The sequence below is a fragment of the Aegilops tauschii genome, chromosome 6 (genome assembly GCF_002575655.3).
Source record: "Aegilops tauschii subsp. strangulata cultivar AL8/78 chromosome 6, Aet v6.0, whole genome shotgun sequence".
NCBI lineage: Eukaryota > Viridiplantae > Streptophyta > Magnoliopsida > Poales > Poaceae > Aegilops > Aegilops tauschii.
The window spans coordinates 214,413,406-214,433,031 of record NC_053040.3 but is presented as its reverse complement, the minus strand read 5'-3'; the positions used below and the strand labels follow the sequence as shown (position 1 = coordinate 214,433,031).

Below are 19,626 nucleotides of genomic sequence, written 5' to 3'. Positions count from 1 at the left end.
GGGAGTGGTCCCGATTATTGTCACTTCGGGGTTGCCGGATCATAACACATAGTAGGTGACTATAGACTTGCAAGATAGGATCAAGAACTCACATATATTCATGAAAACATAATAGGTTCAGATCTGAAATCATGGCACTCGGGCCCTAGTGACAAGCATTAAGCATAGCAAAGTCATAGCAACATCAATCTTAGAACATATGGATACTAGGGATCAAACCCTAACAAAACTAACTCGATTACATGATAGATCTCATCCAACCCATCACCGTCCAACAAGCCTACGATGGAATTACTCACACACGGCGGTGAGAATCATGAAATTGGTGATGGAGGATGGTTGACGATGATGACGGCGGCGACGAATCCCCCTCTCCGGAGCCCCGAACGGACTCCAGATCAGCCCTCCCGAGAGGTTTTAGGGCTTGGTGGCGGCTCTGTATCGTAAAACGCGATGATTCCTTCTCTCTGATTTTTTTCTCCCTGAAAGTGAATATATGGAGTTGGAGTTGAGGTCGGTGGAGCGTCAGGGGGCCCACGAGGTAGGGGGGCGGCCCCCCACCCTCGTGGGCAGGGTGTGGGCCCCCTGACGTGGATTTTCCTTCCAGTATTTTTCTTATTTTCCAAATAGATGTTCCGTGGAGTTTCAGGTCATTCCGAGAACTTTTGTTTCTGCACATAAATAACACCATGGAAAGTCTCCTGAAAACAGCGTCAGTCCGGGTTAGTTCCATTCAAATCATGCAAGTTAGAGTCCAAAACAAGGGCAAAAGTGTTTGGAAAAGTAAATACGACGGAGACGTAACAGGGAGCAACAGCGATATGAGAGGATGAGGGAGGCGGCGCGAGGGGGAGGAGCAACGACGAGAGAGGATGAGGGAGGCGGCGACTGCAATAGAGAAGGGATGGGGCGGAGGCTAGGGTTCTCACCCAATCGGCGCTTTCCTCGCCTCATTCGACCACGGGCCAACCAGTGCCCAACACGCACGAAGAGGCAGGACATGAAAAGGCGACAATGCCCTCGACGGGGTGCGCGATTTACGGCGGTGGCATGTGATATTTCCAGTGAAGAGCAGATTGTTCATTGTGACAGTGTCGTTGGCTCGATCCGACGACTAGGTCGTCTGAAGGCTTGATCCCATGGCCCAGATTCGGTCAAGCAAGCAGATCCAACGGCCAGGAATCCAAATCGCTGAGGAGGCTGGAGGTTCCCCGTCATTCTTATTTCTCGAGGTGTAGTCTGTGAGCGAAAATGCTAGACTCACAGGGGCACTACGGGCTAATACGGGCTTCTACCAACAAATCAAACTAGCCCCCCCTGATTTTCAGGGGGTGTGGGCCGATTTTCTCCAATGCCCAATGACAAATAGCCAAGTGGAACAACCCCCGTAATAACACAGTATTAGTCCGTGTGTGTAGCATTAGACTAGCCACAATGGGGAGTAACATATGTGTGGTAACATGTAACACTTCATTTATTAGGCTATAGACTCATTTTGCCTTGATATGTGTGATGTTACTCATACTATTAGTAACTAGCTATGTTACCACTTTCCTTCATTTCTTCATTTATTTGCTTGCCACATCATCTATTTTATCTAAATATGTGTGATGTTACTACCTATGTTACTCCAATTGTGGGTAGTCTTAGTGGTCTGTGAGTGTTGCTAAAAAAGAAATGTTTTTATCAGTTTTGCCATCGATTGTATAACACTACTTAGTTTTGCCACTAAAATTTTTCACTACTAAAAAATGCCACTGTTTCGATAGACACATACTCAAAAACACCATTTTTCATCATTACCGTCAAGTCAATGCAAGTTGACTGAAGGTAGATGACGAAAATACCCCTGCTCTTATTTTGCAAGTCTCTCCATAGTGTGGGCCCCACTTGTCCAGGAGTAAGGATAAAGAATTTCGAAGAAAAAAGAGCCATGTCAGTGTTCGAACCAATGACTTCACTGTGGATCCACGAGCATGACAACCATTCCGACCAACATACGCATTCGGTTGAAATTAGAAATATTCTAATACTATAATTTATCTGGACCTAACTAAACAGACCCAATCCTACTGAACCTAATCCTCTGGCCGATCAGCCCGTGCCAGTTTTGCCAGTTTCCCCAGCGGGAACAACAAATCCCTAGCGACGTCAGCCTGCCTAATCCCTCTCCTGGCACCGCCAGTCGCCGGGCTAGCCGCCTAGGTCCGGCGCGCCTCCACTCGCCGCTGCAGCGACGCCTCCTGCCGAGTGCCGTTGTGCTGCCCGTCCACTGCCGCCACCCCCGGCCCGCAGCTTCGGCTCTGCCTCCCGCCCAACATCGGCACTAGACGCAGGCAGCTCCGGCGCTTCTCCCGCCTGACCCCCCAGCTCCTCCAGAGTCTTGAAGTGCAGCAGTTCCACGGCAATGGCGACGGACAGCAGGCCCGGATCAGAGGGTTGCGTCGGCCACCCGACACCCCAACATGCTGCTGTGTTGGCATATTATTCCGTATAAACATTATAGAGAACATAGTTCATTGTACACTAAAGGCTTCTGTAGCTTAGTTGGTTAGCTCGCGTGACGGGCAGGTCCTGGTCATGGGTTCGAAACCTCACAATGCTCATTTATTTCTCTTTTTATGCGCCCCTTACAGATGGGCCCACCAAAAGAGAGGTGATTTGACAAACATGATAGGGTATTTTCGTCATCTACCTTCAGTCAACGTGCATTGACCTGATGGTAATGGTGAAAAATGGTCTTTTTGAGCATATGTCTAACGGACAGTGCCGTTTTTGAGTAGTGAAAATATTTAGTGGCAAAATTGAGTAGTTTTATACAACCGACAACCCAAAAAGAAAAGCTCTCTATACGTTACCCTCACGCGACCCCCCATCCTGGCGGACACGCTTCTCGGCCCGTTCCCCACCCCCGCGCCGCAAACGCGACCTGCCAGTTCATCACTTTCCCCGCCGCCTGCTATCCTAGCGGTTCGATCCGCCTTTGGGTAAGCTCCTCCAATTCCTTATTTTGTGTTGGAGCAGTCTAGATATCTTTCTTTCTTCACTACTTGTCTAGACTGTTTTGTTCTGATGATTTATTCGCCAGAAGTTGGATTGGCGAATGGTGGCGCACCAGGAGGCGGAGGCGACGACGACGACGACGGTGGACCCGATGCGCCTGGCGTCGCGGTGGCGGTCCCCGGCGGAGTGGGTTGCCACCGCAGCGGCACTGGACTCGGAGCCCATGCCATCCGAGCTCAACACCGCCAACAGCTCGGGCCTCTTTGCAGTCGTCTCCGTCGACAAGATGTCCGTCAAGTACCTCGGCGTCAACCACCACGGCCATGACGTCGGAGTCGTGCAGGCCGACTGCCCCGCTCCCATGCACCGAGCCGTCTACTACTTTGAGATGACCGTGAGGAATGCTGGGCTCAAGGGCCAGACCTCCATCGGCTTCACCACCGAGAGCTTCAAGATGCGCCGCCAACCTGGGTGAGCCACCTTTTCTTGGCTCTTGCTGCTATTTTGGTCTCTCTAGCCTGGGTTTAGTGCTCTGCTAGCAATTAGCAATTCCAAACTTGTCTCATTTTGTGAAAATGTACTACTTTGTGGTATTCGTGCATAACCTGTCTGAGTCTGAGATGATGTGTGATAGCTGAAATTGCACAATCTGGGCGAGGAAGGCCAAATAACATGTACTCCCTCCGTTCCGAATTACTTGTTGCAGGTATATGGATGTATCTAGATGTATTTTAGTTCTAGATACATTCATTTCTGCGACAAGTAATTTGGAACGGAGGGAGTAGTTTTTAGTAGTTGTATGCGGCTATTTGTTGTAATTCCTACACCGTTCATGCTAAAAAGAGGTTTTGTGAATCTAATGAACTTACCCATTGTTGTTTGCCCTGGTGGGCATGTCTTTTTCAGGCAGTCTGTTAGTTGTAGCGTTGCTTGCTATGATCTCTATTTCTATGTAATGCTTCATATATTTTATGCGACCTGTCTCCTGTTCATTTGAACTGACTTGAAATTTGACCTGCTATAACACTTTATTTTAGTGGTTGCTACTTGCTACTCAACGACAATTACCTGCTGATTATTCTTTCTGTTCTTTCTTCATTCCAGTTGGGAATCTCAAAGTTGTGGATACCATGGCGATGATGGCTATCTTTACCGGGGTCCAGGGAAAAGTGAGTCTTTTGGTCCCAAATTCACATCAGGCGACATAATTGGCGCTGGAATTAACTACATAGAACAACTTCTTTTCTTCACGTAAGTGTTGTTGATTACACTGTTTGTTTATTTGATTCGCAGACCATTACTCTTCTATGAGGTTTTGTATTATTACATAACATTACATTTTCAGTTACCATCCTTAATATTTTCGGTTTTCTTCTGAAGATGAATAAATGCATTTGGTTGGTACTTTTGTCATTTAACTTTAATAAAAAAATGATAGTTTTGGATTTGCACTGCCACCATAACTTTATGAATGGGCATATCTTCCTCTTATGCACTCATGTTGAATGCTGTATGCACCATATGCTTATCTCTTATTCTCTGCATTAAGTCCGTCACCTGTTTAATTTATTTAAAATATTGTGCTGTGCTGTGATCTAACTAGTTGTAGCATCTTGCAGAAAAAATGGATCTCTGATTGGAGCCTTTCCAAAAGATATTAAAGGACCACTATATCCTACTATTGCGGTCCATAGCCAGGATGAAGAGTAAGCTGTCTCTTTCTATAGTGATTATTATGTTGGTTTTGTACATGCTAAATAGAAACTAAAATTTGCCCCAAATATTTCAACCTTAGTTGCAAAAACATGCGTACTTATTGAAGCGAATTCTCCCTTACATTTATATCAAGCCTTCCCTGTCCTGATTTACTGAATAAATGTTGCTATAGGAATTTATTTTTAAGCCACTCAGTGGCTTAACTCTCTGATGATTATAATAAAGAGACAAGACCAGTGGACATCTTTTAAACCGTTCCATAGCTTTAGTGCACTTTGGTCTTGGCAATTGTTGACTAGGCTCCTTCTATAGAATCATCAGCTTTTGTGTTTCTTCGTTAGTTAAGCCACATTTTATAGGAAGGATTGTAGTAATCAGTAATTACAGGCCAAGTGGACCAATCACAAGAGCTCTGACCAAGAAATTAAATGAAATAACCCCTATGCTTATTTAGCAATGAAAGCATCTGAGTTGGTATTCAAAGTTAGTTAAAATATTTGCTGAACACAGTTTTTTTTTCTGTATCTTTACTTGACAGACCTACGTAAAGCACAATTCACTCGTTTATTTTGTTTCTTTCATTCATAATAGCTTCAAATTGAAGGTGATTTTCCTTTGTGCTTCCAAATCATATACTTTATTAGTAACACTTGGTAATGACTCTTTGTTTAATGCTTATATATAACTTCTATGCAAAAATTAATTGATTGAATTTTAGATTTTGACATTCTGAATATAACATTAGTAAGTATTTTCTCACGTGTAAAATTTATGATTAGTTTAGGAGCTAATAAGTGCTACTGAATTGGGGACTTAGTAGTTAGTACCAAGAAAAAAGTCTTTAATACCGTACGAGCTTTGATAGACTGCAAAACCAGGTATTATGCCCCTTGATATTCTAAAACTGCAAATAGTCCCTGAGGTGGTTTTGCCAATGTGACGGATAACATGACGTACAAAAGAAAAATCTTCACCAGGTAAAAGTTATCTCGATCCTCTCCTTATCTGGAGGGTGAGGTTGCCAACCCGTCCCCTGCAACAGTGCAGAGGGGTAGGGTGTCAGTGGAGGAGGACATCCAGCGCCATGGCCACAGCAGGAGCAGCCTGTGGTGCTGTTTGTCATCAGGCGCTGTAGTGGCAGGTCCTCAAAGTTTCCAGTGAGAAAGGACACACAGAGAGCACTATATCAAAGCTGACCTCCTTGGCACGCTACAACCTAAGCTGGAAAAACTGCCTCCACAAAACACATAAGGCTGTTGTTTGCTCCAGTTCTAAAAGATCAGGAAGCTTAATACCTGTTTTGGAGTTCAAGGTTTAAATAGACACACCATTAAAGAGTGGGGAGGGGTAATATATATTCATTTACCATTGGTTATTCTATCGATCCCGTCTTCATCTATTTATCAACCACCTAACAGAAGCTATTCCTTGTGTTTCATTGCTGCATATACCTGCCGTGATTGTTTTTTTTGTCAGATCTGATTATTTGATATATTTTTTTTGCAAACCAGGTTGACAGTAAACTTCGGAAAAGAACAGTTCTGTTTTGATATTGAGGTGAGGCAAGATATTGCTGCTACTTAAAATTGTCCTAATTTTTCTTATCTCATCTGCAATTCCTCTTTCCATGGCCTAACTGTACACCAACAGTATTTGCATCCATGGAACATGTTTCACTGTATTATGATTATCCATCCCAGTTTGCTGGATTCGCTGCATCTTTAGGTGCAACGATTTTTATGTACTCTGAAAGGAATAATAATAATCACATACACCGTTAATAAAAAATTGGTTGATTTTTTTCTAACATAGTTGATATAGTTGCAAACTAATGATGTGCTTGTGATAGATAAACACTACACAAATATTCACTTGGTGTATACACTATAGATTTTTTTGTGTTTGATGCAATTCACTCCTGTTTGGCAGGGTTATATTCTTGAGCAGAAAATGACGCAACAATCTATTAGCGACAAACTGTACTTGCAACCTGATATCAGTCATTGGTATGCCTCCATATACTAAATGACAGCCCATTATGTTTAGTGTTGCATCACACGATCTTAGATGTGGATCCAGAATTAAGGTCAACATGGATATGATTTAGCCATTTCACATGCACTAAATGATATGCACTGTTCACTTATTTTGGGTGCTGTTTTGTTGTTCTTGAGGTTTACCATTTGGTACAATCTACTTCGTAGCTTGCCATCTTCCCATCCAACCTTATTTCGAGCTTTGTTTCCAGTAAACTGTTTAAACATTGTGTTGCATAGATCATTCCTTTCTTAATATTTAAAATCATTTCTAGGCTGACGCGTCTTATGCGTATGTACCATGCACTTATGGCAGGATTGTTCGTTCATATCTCCTACATTACGGCTACCAAGATACATTGAGTTCTTTTGATGCGGCAAGTGAAACTGACCCTCCAGCGAATCATCAAACTGGTTATGGGGAACCTCCTGAAATGTATGGTCTTAGCCACAGAAAAATGTTGCGTCAGGTAAGCTGATACATTACATCACATGTAACTGTGTTTCTGCGATAAGTCTTATTTGTTTATATTTTGTCCCCTTAATTAGCAGCTCCAGAGAATCTGATCTCTTGGTTAACCTTTTATGCAATAGTTTAACAGCTAAAGATCAGTTACTAGCCAGATGGATGAACCCTTTGTGCCCATGTGTGTTTTAGTGTAGTTATTGTCTTTGTGTGCCGTGGTGGGGTAACCGGACTATTGTTTACGATAATTCAACACATTTTATTCTTTTGAACTTGTTCATTTTTACATTTGATTGGCCTCTGAAAATGGTATGGTTGCAAGCTTCATGAGAATATCCTTAAATTATGAAACAATTATTGCCCACTCCTCTCAGCTGTTATTTAGATTGCCTTAGGCTTGTCATTTTCCATATTTTTTCTGTACAGTACTGTTGTATGTGAAGCCCATCACTCTTGGCCTATGAGGCCCAGGCCCAGGCCCATTCAGTCAAGTGACTAGCTGCCTCTGAGCACCGCTAGAGCCGTTGCAGCCACCTTGCCACGTCTCCTAGATGCTCCACATGGTATCAGTCACAGGCGGGGCACTGAAGACGGCGGCAACGGTGGTCTAGTCGTCGGCCGGATGGCTGGTGGCAGGGTCCGGCGAGGAGGCGGCGTCACATCTGGGCATGGCTGTGCGCGCGTGTGCGGGTGTGCGGTGCTGTCGGGCTGCGCGAGAGGGGGCTGCAGGACAGCAGGTGCTCTTGCCGGAGATCAGTCGGCGGCGGCGGCAGGTCTGAGCGGGAGCGCGATGGCGTGTCCAGGCGCAGGAAGGAGTAAACTCCTGCGCCTCGTTCCTGCTGGTGCGGAGGTAGCTACGGGTGCGCGTGTGTGGCTGTGCGCGCGTGTGCGGTTGTGCGGTGCTGTCGGGCTGCGCGAGAGGGGGCTGCAGGACAGCAGGTGCTCTTGCCGGAGATCAGTCGGGAAGGAGCTGTGGTACATGGACCGTGAGGGAGCTTGATCGGATGGACAGCTCAGTGATTGCGGCAATTGTGGAAGAAAGAGAGTCCTTGGTGACGAAACATCACTACAGAATGGGGCATGTATCCTTTGATAAAATGTGCAAGCTATTTCCTGATGTAATGAATGAAGTAGACAAGAACAAGCTGAAATGTGATGTGTGTGAGTTTGCAAAACTTTGCTAAACACACGAGGACGTCTTATGTGAGCAAGGGACTTAGAAGTATATCCCCATTCATGCTTATTCACTCGGATGTGTGGACAAGTCATGTGTTGTCGGATAGTGTGCAAAGTATTTTGTGACCTTTATTGATTGTCACTCGCCTATGACATGGGTCTATTTGATCCGTCACAAGGACGAAACTTTCCAATGCTTCAGGAGGTTCTATGCCTATGTGAAAAATCACTTCACTGTTCAGGTACAAGTGATAAGAAATGATAATGACACCGAGTATGTGAACAAAGTGTTTGGGACTTTTTGTCAGAGCAAGGGATTTTGCATCAAACCTCATGTTCGGACACAACTCAGAATGGAGTGGCAGAAAGGAGGAATCGACATATTTTGGTTGTTGCTCAATCACTCATGTTTACTACTATGAACGTGCCGAAATTCTTGTTGACTGAAGCTGTGATGACTGTGACATACCTGATCAATCGCACATCATTGAGAGTACTAGGTATGAAAGCACCTTCCGAGTTACTCAGGGGAAAGAATGATTTCGTGGTTCCTTCCAAGCTGTTCGATTGTGTCTTCTTTGTCAGCGATCACATGTCATCCGTGGGCAATTGGATCCATGGGCCATCAAGTGTATCTTCATTGGACATTCTTCTGGGCAGCGCGGCTACAAGTGTGGGAGTCCTGAACGAAGGACCTTTGCGAGCATGGATGTCACCTTCAGGAATCCAACCATTTTATGGTGAGAAAACTGATCTTAGTGGATTATCTGAAAGTCTTGACCATACTCAATCTACCTTGATAGGTCAAGGGGGTGGCGGTAACTGTGGTGGTGCTGATTCAATGCTGCAACAACCAATTGAGGGTGACATTCTGGTACGGTGAAGTGAGTAGCAGCCCCAGTAACTGATAACATCGCCGAGTGGTAGGCCGAGTGAAGGACTGATTGTGATTGATGGGGCGCCGAGTCAGTCAGACGGTGCTCCCACATGGATCGGTTGTGTACCGAGGTGGACGGCAGAGCAAGATGAGTAGCTAAAGACAGGCGGTGCTCCCACCTTGGTTGGTTGTGTACTGAGGTGGATGACAGAGCAATAGGAGTAGCTAAAGGTGTACACGGAAGCGAGGTGATGGTGTTACACCAACTCAAATTGGTAGTGTGCCGAGGTGGATAGCAGAGCAAGAGGAACAACTAAAGGTGTATTCACAGAAGCGAGATGATGGTATTGCTATCACAGTGAGCAACTAGGCCAGTCATTGATGGAGCAACAAGGTAGTACTGATGCGATGTCCATCTCCTCTGATGGGGATAAGGGCCAGTTGCTACTGAAGGGTCAATTGATAGGCCAATTGCTTTGAGGAAAACTACTCGAGCAACAAGAAGAATACCCCAACGACATTGGACATTATGTTACCTGTGAAGCATTATCTCTAGCCTACAAAGCATTTGGTTCTTCTCTTCGGTCTGTGTCAATTCTGACTGACTTGAAGAAGGCAAAGGAGGGCTCAAAATGGCGCATGGCCATGGTGGAGGAGCTGGAGGATCTATGTAAGAACAAGACATGGGTACTGCCACCTTGTAATAGGAAATAAGGCAGCCAGCTGCAAGTGGATATACACTAAGAAGCAGAATGTAGAAGGAAAAATTGAAATGTACAAAGCAAGGCTTGTGGCGAGGGGGTACAGCCAGACCTACAACATTGACTATTATGAGATATTTGCTCCAGTGGCAAAGATAAACGTTGAGGATTGTGATCTCCTATGCAACAAATTTCGGCTGCTCTTTACATCAGTTTGACGTGAAGAATGCGTTCTTGCATGAGAACATACAAGAGGACTACATGCCTCCTACGTGGAGATCCCATCTGGGTTCTCTACTTTGGAGACTGCTGGCAGGATATGCAGGTTAAAGAAAGCTCTTTATGGTTTGAAATAGTCTATGACAGCATGGTTCGACAAGTTCAGATGTGATGTATGTAATGTGAGGTATGGGCAGTGTAATGGTGATCATACGCTGTTCTACAGAGATGGGAAGGGGAAAATCACTATATTTGCTATATATGTGGATGATATTATTATCAACGAGAAAGCTAAAATCCATCCGACAGGAATTCTGCGACAGATCCGAATGACGTGCGATCAGTCCGATAATCTCGCGCACTCCCGCAAATAAAACGGGCTGCGCTCCCTACTCCTTTCGCTAAAACCGCTCTAGGTGCGCTCTGTAGGCTCGGCCAATCAGAGAAAAAGAGAAACTGAAAAAGGAGGTCGTGTGCATGATTTGAACCTGCGTCTCTGCCAACACTATCTCAAAGACCTCACGCCGTAGCCAACTAGTCCAACCATCATTATTGTACACTAGCTGGAAGCCATTAATTTTTACCTCAACTACTATAGAAACATGAGATATTTCATAGATATTTTCATGCCTTGTATAGTGATCATCATTGCAGTGCATCACCAATCTTGCACTTCATGTGATGGGTATAAGGGCATCTCCAATTTACCACATGTGTCCGGACCGCGCTGTCTGGACCATGGAAGTCATCCAATGCGGTCCTGTATCGGTCTGTGGTGCGGTACAAACGTACTTTCTCCCGCAAACAAGAGACAAACATGGGGCTTTGCGGGTCTGGACCGCTCACACCCCCGCTTCTGACCACCCTGGCCCACCCAAAAAACCCTCCCGCGCTTTCCTTTAGATGCACGCACCGCTTACCGTGCCGCCTTCATGCCGCCCTAGAGCACGAAGCGGCCGACATTGATGTCGCGTGGCGTGACAGGACGAAGGGCGGTGCTGACCGGCGCGACCTCTCGTCAGCCGCCGCTTCAAGCGGACGCAACTTCTCGAGAAACCTGTTAGGAATAAGCAACTTGTATTCCCATGAGGCCATAGGCCGATATATATATACGTACAGGTGTGGTACATATGCAGGAAACCCCTTATACAACGGGATAAATACAAAGGGGTATACATGACTTATATTATAACTCTAACACCCCCCCTCAAACTCATGGTGGAGGAACAACACTGAGTTTGGAGAGATAATAGCCATGTTGTGCTCTAGTCTGGGCCTTCGTCAGGAAATCCGCCAACTGTAACTCGGAAGGCACATACTGAAGAGCAATGACCTGATCCTGCACAGCAGCGCGCACATAGAAAGCATCAACACCAATATGCTTGGTGAGCTCATGCTTCACAGGATCGCGCGCAATGCTAATAGCACCTGTACTGTCAGATAAAAGCATAGTCGGTGTAGTGACAGAAACACCAAAATCCTGAAGTAACCACCGTAACCAAGTCACCTCTGCCGTCAAAAGAGCCATAGCTCGCAACTCAGCCTCAGCACTCGAACGGGAAACTGCAATCTGTTTCTTCGTCTTCCAGGCAATGAGAGAACCGCCAAGAAAAACACAGTAAGCAGAAAGCGAACGGCGATCAGAAGGATCACTAGCCCACGTAGCATCCGCATAGGCCTGAAGCTGTAAAGAACTGGAGCTAGGAAAAAAGAGACGGTGAGAGATCGTGCCCCGAAGATATCGGAGAACACGAAGGAGATGACTATAATGAACCGATGTGGGAGCAGAGACAAACTGACTCAGAATATGAACCGGATAAGAGATGTCCGGACGAGTGACAGCTAGATAGACTAGACTGCCAACGAGATGACGGTAACGCGTCGGGTCAGGGAGAGGATCACCATCAGTAGCACGGAGGTGAACATTGAGCTCCATAGGAGTCTCAACAGTGCGCTCGTCGGAAAGAGCAGCACGAGCAAGAAGATCCTGGATATACTTTTCTTGGGATATAAAAAAGCCATCAGAGGTAGAAGAGACTTCAATCCCAAGAAAGTAGCGAAGAGGTCCAAGATCAGACATAAGAAACTGCTCACTAAGACGAGCCTTTACAAAGGCAATATACTCGGGGTCATCCCCAATGATGACCATATCATCAACATAGAGAAGAAGTCCGGCCACGAGAAGAAAGGTGAATAAACAATGCGGGATCATGAGCACTGGCTGAAAAACCAGCAGTAGTGACCACAGAAGCAAAACGCTCAAACCAGGCGCGAGGGGCTTGCTTAAGGCCATAGAGAGAGCGACGAAGACGACACACTGCCATCAGGAACAGAATACCCAGGTGGTGGCTGCATGTACACCTCACGCAGCTCACCATTAAGAAAGGCATTCTTAACATCAAGCTGAGATATAGACCAGTGGCGTGCAGAGGCAACAGCAAGAAGTGTACGAATAGTGGTCATATGGGCCACAGGAGCAAAAGTCTCGTCATAATCACGACCATGCTCCTGCTGAAAACCACGAGCCACGAGACGAGCTTTGTGACGCTCAAGAGAACCATCGGAGCGAGTCTTAACCTTGTAGACCCACTTACAAGTGATGGGACGGACTCCGGGAGGAAGAGAAACAAGATCCCAGGTACCAGTGCGTTCAAGAGCAGCAATCTCCTTTGCCATCGCAAACTGCCATTCAGGATGAACAACAGCCTGACGGTAAGAAGTCGGCTCAAGAACAGCAGCACCAGCGGTGGGAAATCCAAAGCGATCAATAGGCGGACGAGGACGAGAACGCAAGCCATAAGTAGGCTGAGAGGAAGAGGACGACTCATCCAAGGAAGCATCCACAGGTCGTGAACGACGAGTGTAATGCTGAGGAAGAGATGGAACAAGAGAAGGAGGAATCACCAAGGTAGAATCAGGGGGTGGCGACGAAGAAGTCACCGGAGATGAAGGTGTAGAATCCGGTGACATGCTAGGTGAGGAGACCGGGGAAGATGGTGGCGGCGAATCGACGAGGGGTGGAGAAGCAGAGGGAGTGGAACGAATAGGCAAAGGCGCGACGGGGGTGATAGGGGAGTCAGGAAAAGTGAGGAAAGAGATATCCTCCACGGAAAATATCGAGGAAGATGGGCGTGGAAAGAAAGGACGAGACTCATCAAAAGTCACGTCTCGAGAGATACGCATCCGACGACCGATAGGATCCCAACAACGATAGCCCTTATGTTCATCACTGTAGCCTAAGAAGACACACTCAACAGACTGAGCGGTCAGTTTGGTGCGTTCGCGAGGGGCAAGAAGAACATAGCAAACACAACCAAACAAGCGAAGCATCGAATAATCGGGAAAACGATCAAAAAGACGCTCAAAAGGAACACCACCCTGCAGAGCAGCGGACGGCTGAAGGTTGATGAGATAGGCGGAAGTGGAGATAGCCTCGGCCCAAAAATGAGGCGGAAGAGAGGCAGCGATCATCATCGCACGAGCCGTCTCAAGAAGGTGACGATGCTTGCGCTCAGACACGCCATTCTGAGCATGAGCACCAGGACAAGAGAACTGGGCAAGAGTACCCTGCTCAGCAAGGACACCACGCAACATCTTAGAGATATACTCACCAGCGGAGTCAGCACGAAAAACACGAATGGGTGAAGAGAACTGAGTATGAACCATGGCAGCAAAACGCTTATAAATAGACAACACCTCACTACGTGAAGTCATGAAATAAAGCCATGTGTAACGAGAAAAATCATCGATGAAAATAATATAGTATTTATGACCACCTTTCGAAGCGAAAGGAGCCGGACCCCATACATCAGAATGGACTAAGTCGAAAGGACGCTTAGACACTGACTCACTATGGGAATATGGTAACTGAATCTGCTTGCCAAGACGACAACCCTGACACTCTAAAGAGACATCTCCTGAGACAGACCCCAGAAGACCTCGACGAACTAAAGACGATAACCGAGAACCACACAGATGACCAAGTCGATGATGCCACTGCTTGAAGGAACCAGTAACAGAGGCGACAGCAGCGGAGGGACTGGCGATGGTAGTGGCAGCGGAAGGAACATGAAGCCAGTCCAACTCCCAAAGACCCTGAGAATCACGGCGGCGAGGGCCAGCCCCAACCAGAGTGTGCGTGCGACGATCCTGGACAGAACAAGTCAACATCAAGGATGACACGACAACCAGAATCAGTAAGTTGACCGGCAGAAAACAGATTCATGGTAAGTCGAGGAACATGAGCAACATCAGGAACAGAATAAGGAGTGGAAAGATGGCCTCTACTAGCAACAGAAAGTGGAGTACCATCAGCAGTAAAGACATGAACAGGAGAATCCAGCGAGCGAAGAGAGGACAAAGCGGAAGAATGAGAAGACATATGAAAAGAAGCTCCAGAGTCCAGAACCCATGGGAATGTACCTGACTGTGTAGAGGGCGGGTGCTCAGTGCGGGAAGCATCAGTCACAGAACCAGCAGTACCCGTCGAGGAAGAACCTGAAGCCGCGAGCAGACGCTTAAGTCTCAGAATATCCTGTTCAGTCAAAGCAATGGCTGAAGCTGGCGAGGGAGATGACGAAGTCCCTGAGGAGGATGATCGCGCCTTGCGCAGGTGTTTCCGCTTGGTGTAGCACTGGGACGCAATATGACCATCATCGTTGCAGTAGTCACAATGTGAACGGGGGCGACCTGAGCCTCCAGAAGGAGTGGGCAAGAGCGGCGGAGCACTCGAGCGAGAATGGGGCGGTGCAGCCGGCGAAGTGGAAGAAACCCGAGTAGCGAGCACAGAGGGAACCTCCAGCAAACCAGCACCACGTAGGCGAGTCTCCTCAGCACGAATCTCTGAAAGCGCCTCCATGAGAGAAATACGGCCACGAGCAAGCAACTGAGCACGCCGGGGCTCAAACTCCTTACGGAGCCGAGACAGGAACTCGTAGACGCGATGAAACTCCAAATCGGGCCTGGACAGCCTGACAGCAGGGGCAAGTACGACAACCAGCACTGCGGAGAGAATCAAGCTGGCGCCAGATAGCAGAACTCTGTGCATAAAAGTCATCAACAGTAGAGTCACCCTGCTGAAGAGCATGCTCCTGACGAACCACAGAAAGGTATAAGGCATCACCAGAGGGCTCATAGCGCTGATGAAGACAGGTCCACATCTGGAAGACAGTAGGAAGACCCAGAAGCTCAGAAGCAAACTGAGGCAGAACACTAGTAGTGAGAACAGCTGCAGCACGAGCATCATCATCAAGCCACTGGGTGTAAACAGACAAAGCACCATGATACGTCTGAAGAGCCTCCTCATAAGCCAAAGCCCTCTCATCATAGGCATGATCAGCAGCCTCATCAGCAATCTTAGCCGCATCCTTGGCGGCCTGAGTAGCGTCCGGAGGAAGAACCAGTGGAGTCGGCGGAGTAGGGGCCACCGGAGGGACCGGACGTGGCGGACAGCAGACCTCGCCAGAAAGAACACCCCAGAGACGAATGCCACGCATGTGAATGCGCATGAAGCCAGCGAACTCGGTGTAGTTGGTACCATCGAAGATCACCGGACAGCGAGGGACAGCAACGTAGCCTGATGCAGCAGACATGTTTTTTTTATTTAGCAAAGATCCGAAATCAGCAGAAAGCCGGACGAGGACGGCGGCTGGAAGCGGGACCTGGCACGGGAATCACGGCGATCAACAATCGCGTAGGCGGAGCCCGTTCGTGTTGGCGACTGGGTGCACGGCTGTGAGCAGGAGGGAGGACGGGGCAGCCCAGCGTGGAGGAGAGGGAGTGGCCCAGCCCAGCGTGGCAATCCACACAGCGCCGATCGGGAACTTCGAGCGGGAGGGAGCCGGCGACTTCGATCGAGCAGGGAGGACGGGGCAGCCCAGCGTGGAGGAGAGGGAGCGGCCCAGCCCAGCGTGGCGATCCACACAGCGCCGATCGGGAGGAGAGATCGAGAGGAGAGGCAGCAGTGACGGAAACTTCGAGCGAGAGGGAGCCGGCGGCTTCGATCGAGACGGATCAGCACGAGTTGCAGCGTGCAAAAAATTGACCTAGCTCTAATACCATGTTAGGAATAAGCAACTTGTATTCCCATGAGGCCATAGGCCGATATATATATACGTACAGGTGTGGTACATATGCAGGAAACCCCTTATACAACGGGATAAATACAAAGGGGTATACATGACTTATATTATAACTCTAACAAAACCAACTCCGGCCCCTGCGCTGCATTGAAGCAGGCTAACAGCCCCTTCGCCTTGGCCTCACCGCGACTATATAAGCCGTGCGCTGGCGACGCACAAAGCCGGATTCCCCTCCCCGAGCACCGCCCCCTCCCCTCCCCTGTCTCCATGCCCGAGCCCCTCCTCCTCTTCGCCCCCAGCTGAGGCGATGTCAAAGTCGTGGTGCTCCGCGCCGACAGGCGGAGTAGGCGGAAGCTCCTCCTTCGACGGTTCTTGGCGCCGCCGCCCACGCTCTTTGGGCTTGTCGGTGATCATGTCCGCCGGCTCCTCTGCCAAGGAGGAGATCGTCATCTGCTTCGATGGCGAGGAAGACTAGGTGCCGCCGCAGCGGCCACCGATGAGCTGCCCCGACTCCTCAAGGAGGCCGCTCTGACGGCGTCAGATCGAGATAATGACGGAGTGATCACTCCGTTACATGGGCCCGTGGCCGCAATCGTCGGCGCACGTGAAGGAGGAGCAGCCGTCACCGCGCCACCGCGTCCTGTGAAGGAGGAGCCGTCCTCGCCCCGGCACAACCGCGGTGTCCAGACTGGATGCCACGTGAAGGAGGAGTCGACATCGCCCCCACACCACCGCGGCGTCCAGATCGAACGCCGGGTCAAGGAGGAGCCGGCGTATCCGCCACCCGCCGGTACGGCCGAATGGACGCGCCGTCATCGTCGTCGCGTTGCCACCATGCCGCCACCGCCTCACCGCCAAGGAGGAGCTGCTGCCCGCGATCAAGAAGGCGCGGGGCCGCCTCCTCCACTACCTCGGAGGAGGTGGCGGCGGGGGAAGGGGGTGATGAAATATACACCGGTAACTTTTGTGTGAATAGCATGGTAACTCACACATCGCAAACCTGATAACTTGTGAACCCCGGTCCTGGTCCTGGTAACTTTAGCGTGGGAAGGGGGGCAGGGGTGGTTGATGAAATATCCCCTTGTACTTTTACGTGAATAGCATGGTAACTCACACATCGCAGACCTGATAACTTATGTACCTCGATCCTGATAACTTTGGCATGGGGGGGGGGGGGGTTGATGAAATATCCTCTCGGTAACTTTTGTGTGACTAGCATGGTAACTCACACATCGCAGACCTGATAACTTAGGTGTCTCGGTCCTGATAACTTTGGCGAGGGGGGTGATAAAACATACCCACGACAACTTTAATGTTAATAGCACGATAACTCACACATCGCAGACTTGATAACTTATGTACCCTGATCATGGTAACTTTGGCGTGGGGGGGGGGGGGTTTGGTGGTTGATAATATCCACCTGGTAACTCTTATGTGAATAGCATGGTAACTCACACATCGCATACCTGATAACTTATGTGCCTCGGTCCTGATAACTTTGGCGAGGGGGAGGGGTTGATGAAATATCCCTCTGGTAACTTTTGTGTGAATAGCATGGTGATTCACACATCGCAGACCTGATAACTTATGTGCCTTGATCTTGATAACTTTGGTGAAGGGGTTGTTTAAAAACATACCCCTGATAAGTTTCGTGTAAAGTTCGTCAACAAAAAAGTTCGTTAACAAGGGGATATGTGTAAGTTATCAGGAGATCAACTTCAGGCCATGTTTTTGTAGGAGGATATTTAGTGTCTTGGAGAAGCAAGAAACAAGCCATGTCTCAGGGATGAGTTAGTTGTTATGGTCAAGAAATATATTATAAGAGCTAAAGATATCAAAGACCAGATGCATGAATGTATGGTGTGACAACAATCAACAATTAATATAACAAACAACCCAGTTAAACATGATAGAACCAATCACCAATCATATGGAGATAGACATATTCTTTATCGATGAAAAGCTGGATGCTGGGATTATCATGTCATGTGGGGCAGGCATTACCGCCGCCACCACAGGGTCTAGGGTCCAGTGGAACCATCTTCAGGAGATAAATCCTCATATTAGTGTTTTTTTCTAGGTCTTGTTAGTTTGACGGTTTGGATTCTATGTGAGTCGTTCCTTTCTATTTCGTCCCTCTTAGTCGCCAACTATGCTATAAAGCAAAGACAGTCCCCGTGTAATAGGTCATCAAAGAAATAAACAGAGAAAATCAAAGGTTTACCTCTGGAATCAATCTATCCCCCAGCCGTCACGACGCCAAGCTTAAACTCCTTGGCCCTCGCCCTCCTACCACCCACAACTACCCCCTCCGTAACCTAGGTCGTGACAACTTGGTATCGGATTTGCCGGTCCTCGGCTCTTCCCCACCGCCGACGACCATGGCCTCCCTCGCAGAGATTACCAAGCTCTAGACAAGAAGTTTTCTCTGCGGAGGAAGGAACTTGTGGACGAACTACAGGGCACCATCCTCACGAAATTTGAGGTGGACATTGATGACCTCAAGGAGCAAGCAGCACCCAACTGGCTGGCTATCCAGCGCCTAGAGTAGGGGGGCTTCAGCAAAAGCGATGACAAGGTCAAGCCCATCGAACGACCATGACGGTGGCAAGTCTGATGCTGAACTTGCTGATTGGAAGCCCAAATTCCACAAACTGGAGTTTCCCACTTTCGACGGCTTTGAAAACACGCTGCTATGGTTCATGCGCGTGGAGCATTTTTTGAAGGGCAAGGAACACTTGGAGGCAAGGTGTGGCCCGCATCATACCATCTGTCTGGACACGCGTCCTGTGGTATCAGTCTTGGTGGTATCGGCGTTTCAAGGCGCGCATGGCGCATCCCCATGCGTAGAGTTCACCAAGCTGTTGAATCGGCGTTTCGGGCGTAAAATCTTGAATGAGCTGGCTGCTATCATGCACTTGCGCCAGACGGGCTCCGTCAACGACTATGAGGTGCAATTTTTGACGCTTGCCTGCAGGTGTGACGGGCTCACCAAGGCACACCAAGTGGAGTTGTTTGTGGCGGGTCTCCATAAGTTGATTCGGGCCGACGTCAAGCTCCGGTACCAGGAAATGCCTGGAGGTTGCCATGGATCATGCACGTGCATACGAGGAGCGTGATGCACCAGATGATGGCGACACACCTCCCATGCCTAAGGGCAGAACTTGGGGCTGGGGGGGGGGGGGGGGGGGGATGGCCATCCACTCCAGCACCTGCAGCTCTCCCCAAGGCTGCCTCACCAGCCGCAGTTGCGTTGCCTGGCAAGCGGCTATCACCAGCTGAGATGGATGAGTGGCGTACCAAGGGACTCAGCTACAACTGCGACGACAAATTCACCCCTGGACATCGTTGC

At 48.4% G+C, this 19,626-nt stretch overlaps 1 protein-coding gene across 6 annotated transcripts in view; it reads left to right on the top strand.

The window, feature by feature from the left end:
- The first annotated feature begins 2,852 nt into the window (after nucleotides 1–2,852).
- Nucleotides 2,853–19,626, top strand: part of LOC109755351 (ran-binding protein M homolog) — a 32,013-nt gene continuing 15,239 nt past the window's right edge. Inside the window, exons 1-7 of one of the 6 annotated variants that reach the window (XM_020314264.3) lie at nucleotides 2,853–2,987; nucleotides 3,089–3,474; nucleotides 4,108–4,254; nucleotides 4,623–4,709; nucleotides 6,231–6,276; nucleotides 6,649–6,725; nucleotides 7,072–7,225. In XM_020314264.3, the coding sequence (XP_020169853.1) occupies nucleotides 3,104–3,474; nucleotides 4,108–4,254; nucleotides 4,623–4,709; nucleotides 6,231–6,276; nucleotides 6,649–6,725; nucleotides 7,072–7,225 (882 nt within the window). In that variant the 5' untranslated portion in view covers nucleotides 2,853–2,987; nucleotides 3,089–3,103. The remainder of the gene's footprint in view (nucleotides 2,988–3,088; nucleotides 3,475–4,107; nucleotides 4,255–4,622; nucleotides 4,710–6,230; nucleotides 6,277–6,648; nucleotides 6,726–7,071; nucleotides 7,226–19,626) is intronic. The other 5 variants (XM_020314265.4, XM_040392362.3, XM_073501307.1 and 2 more) reach the window with 5 other exon arrangements.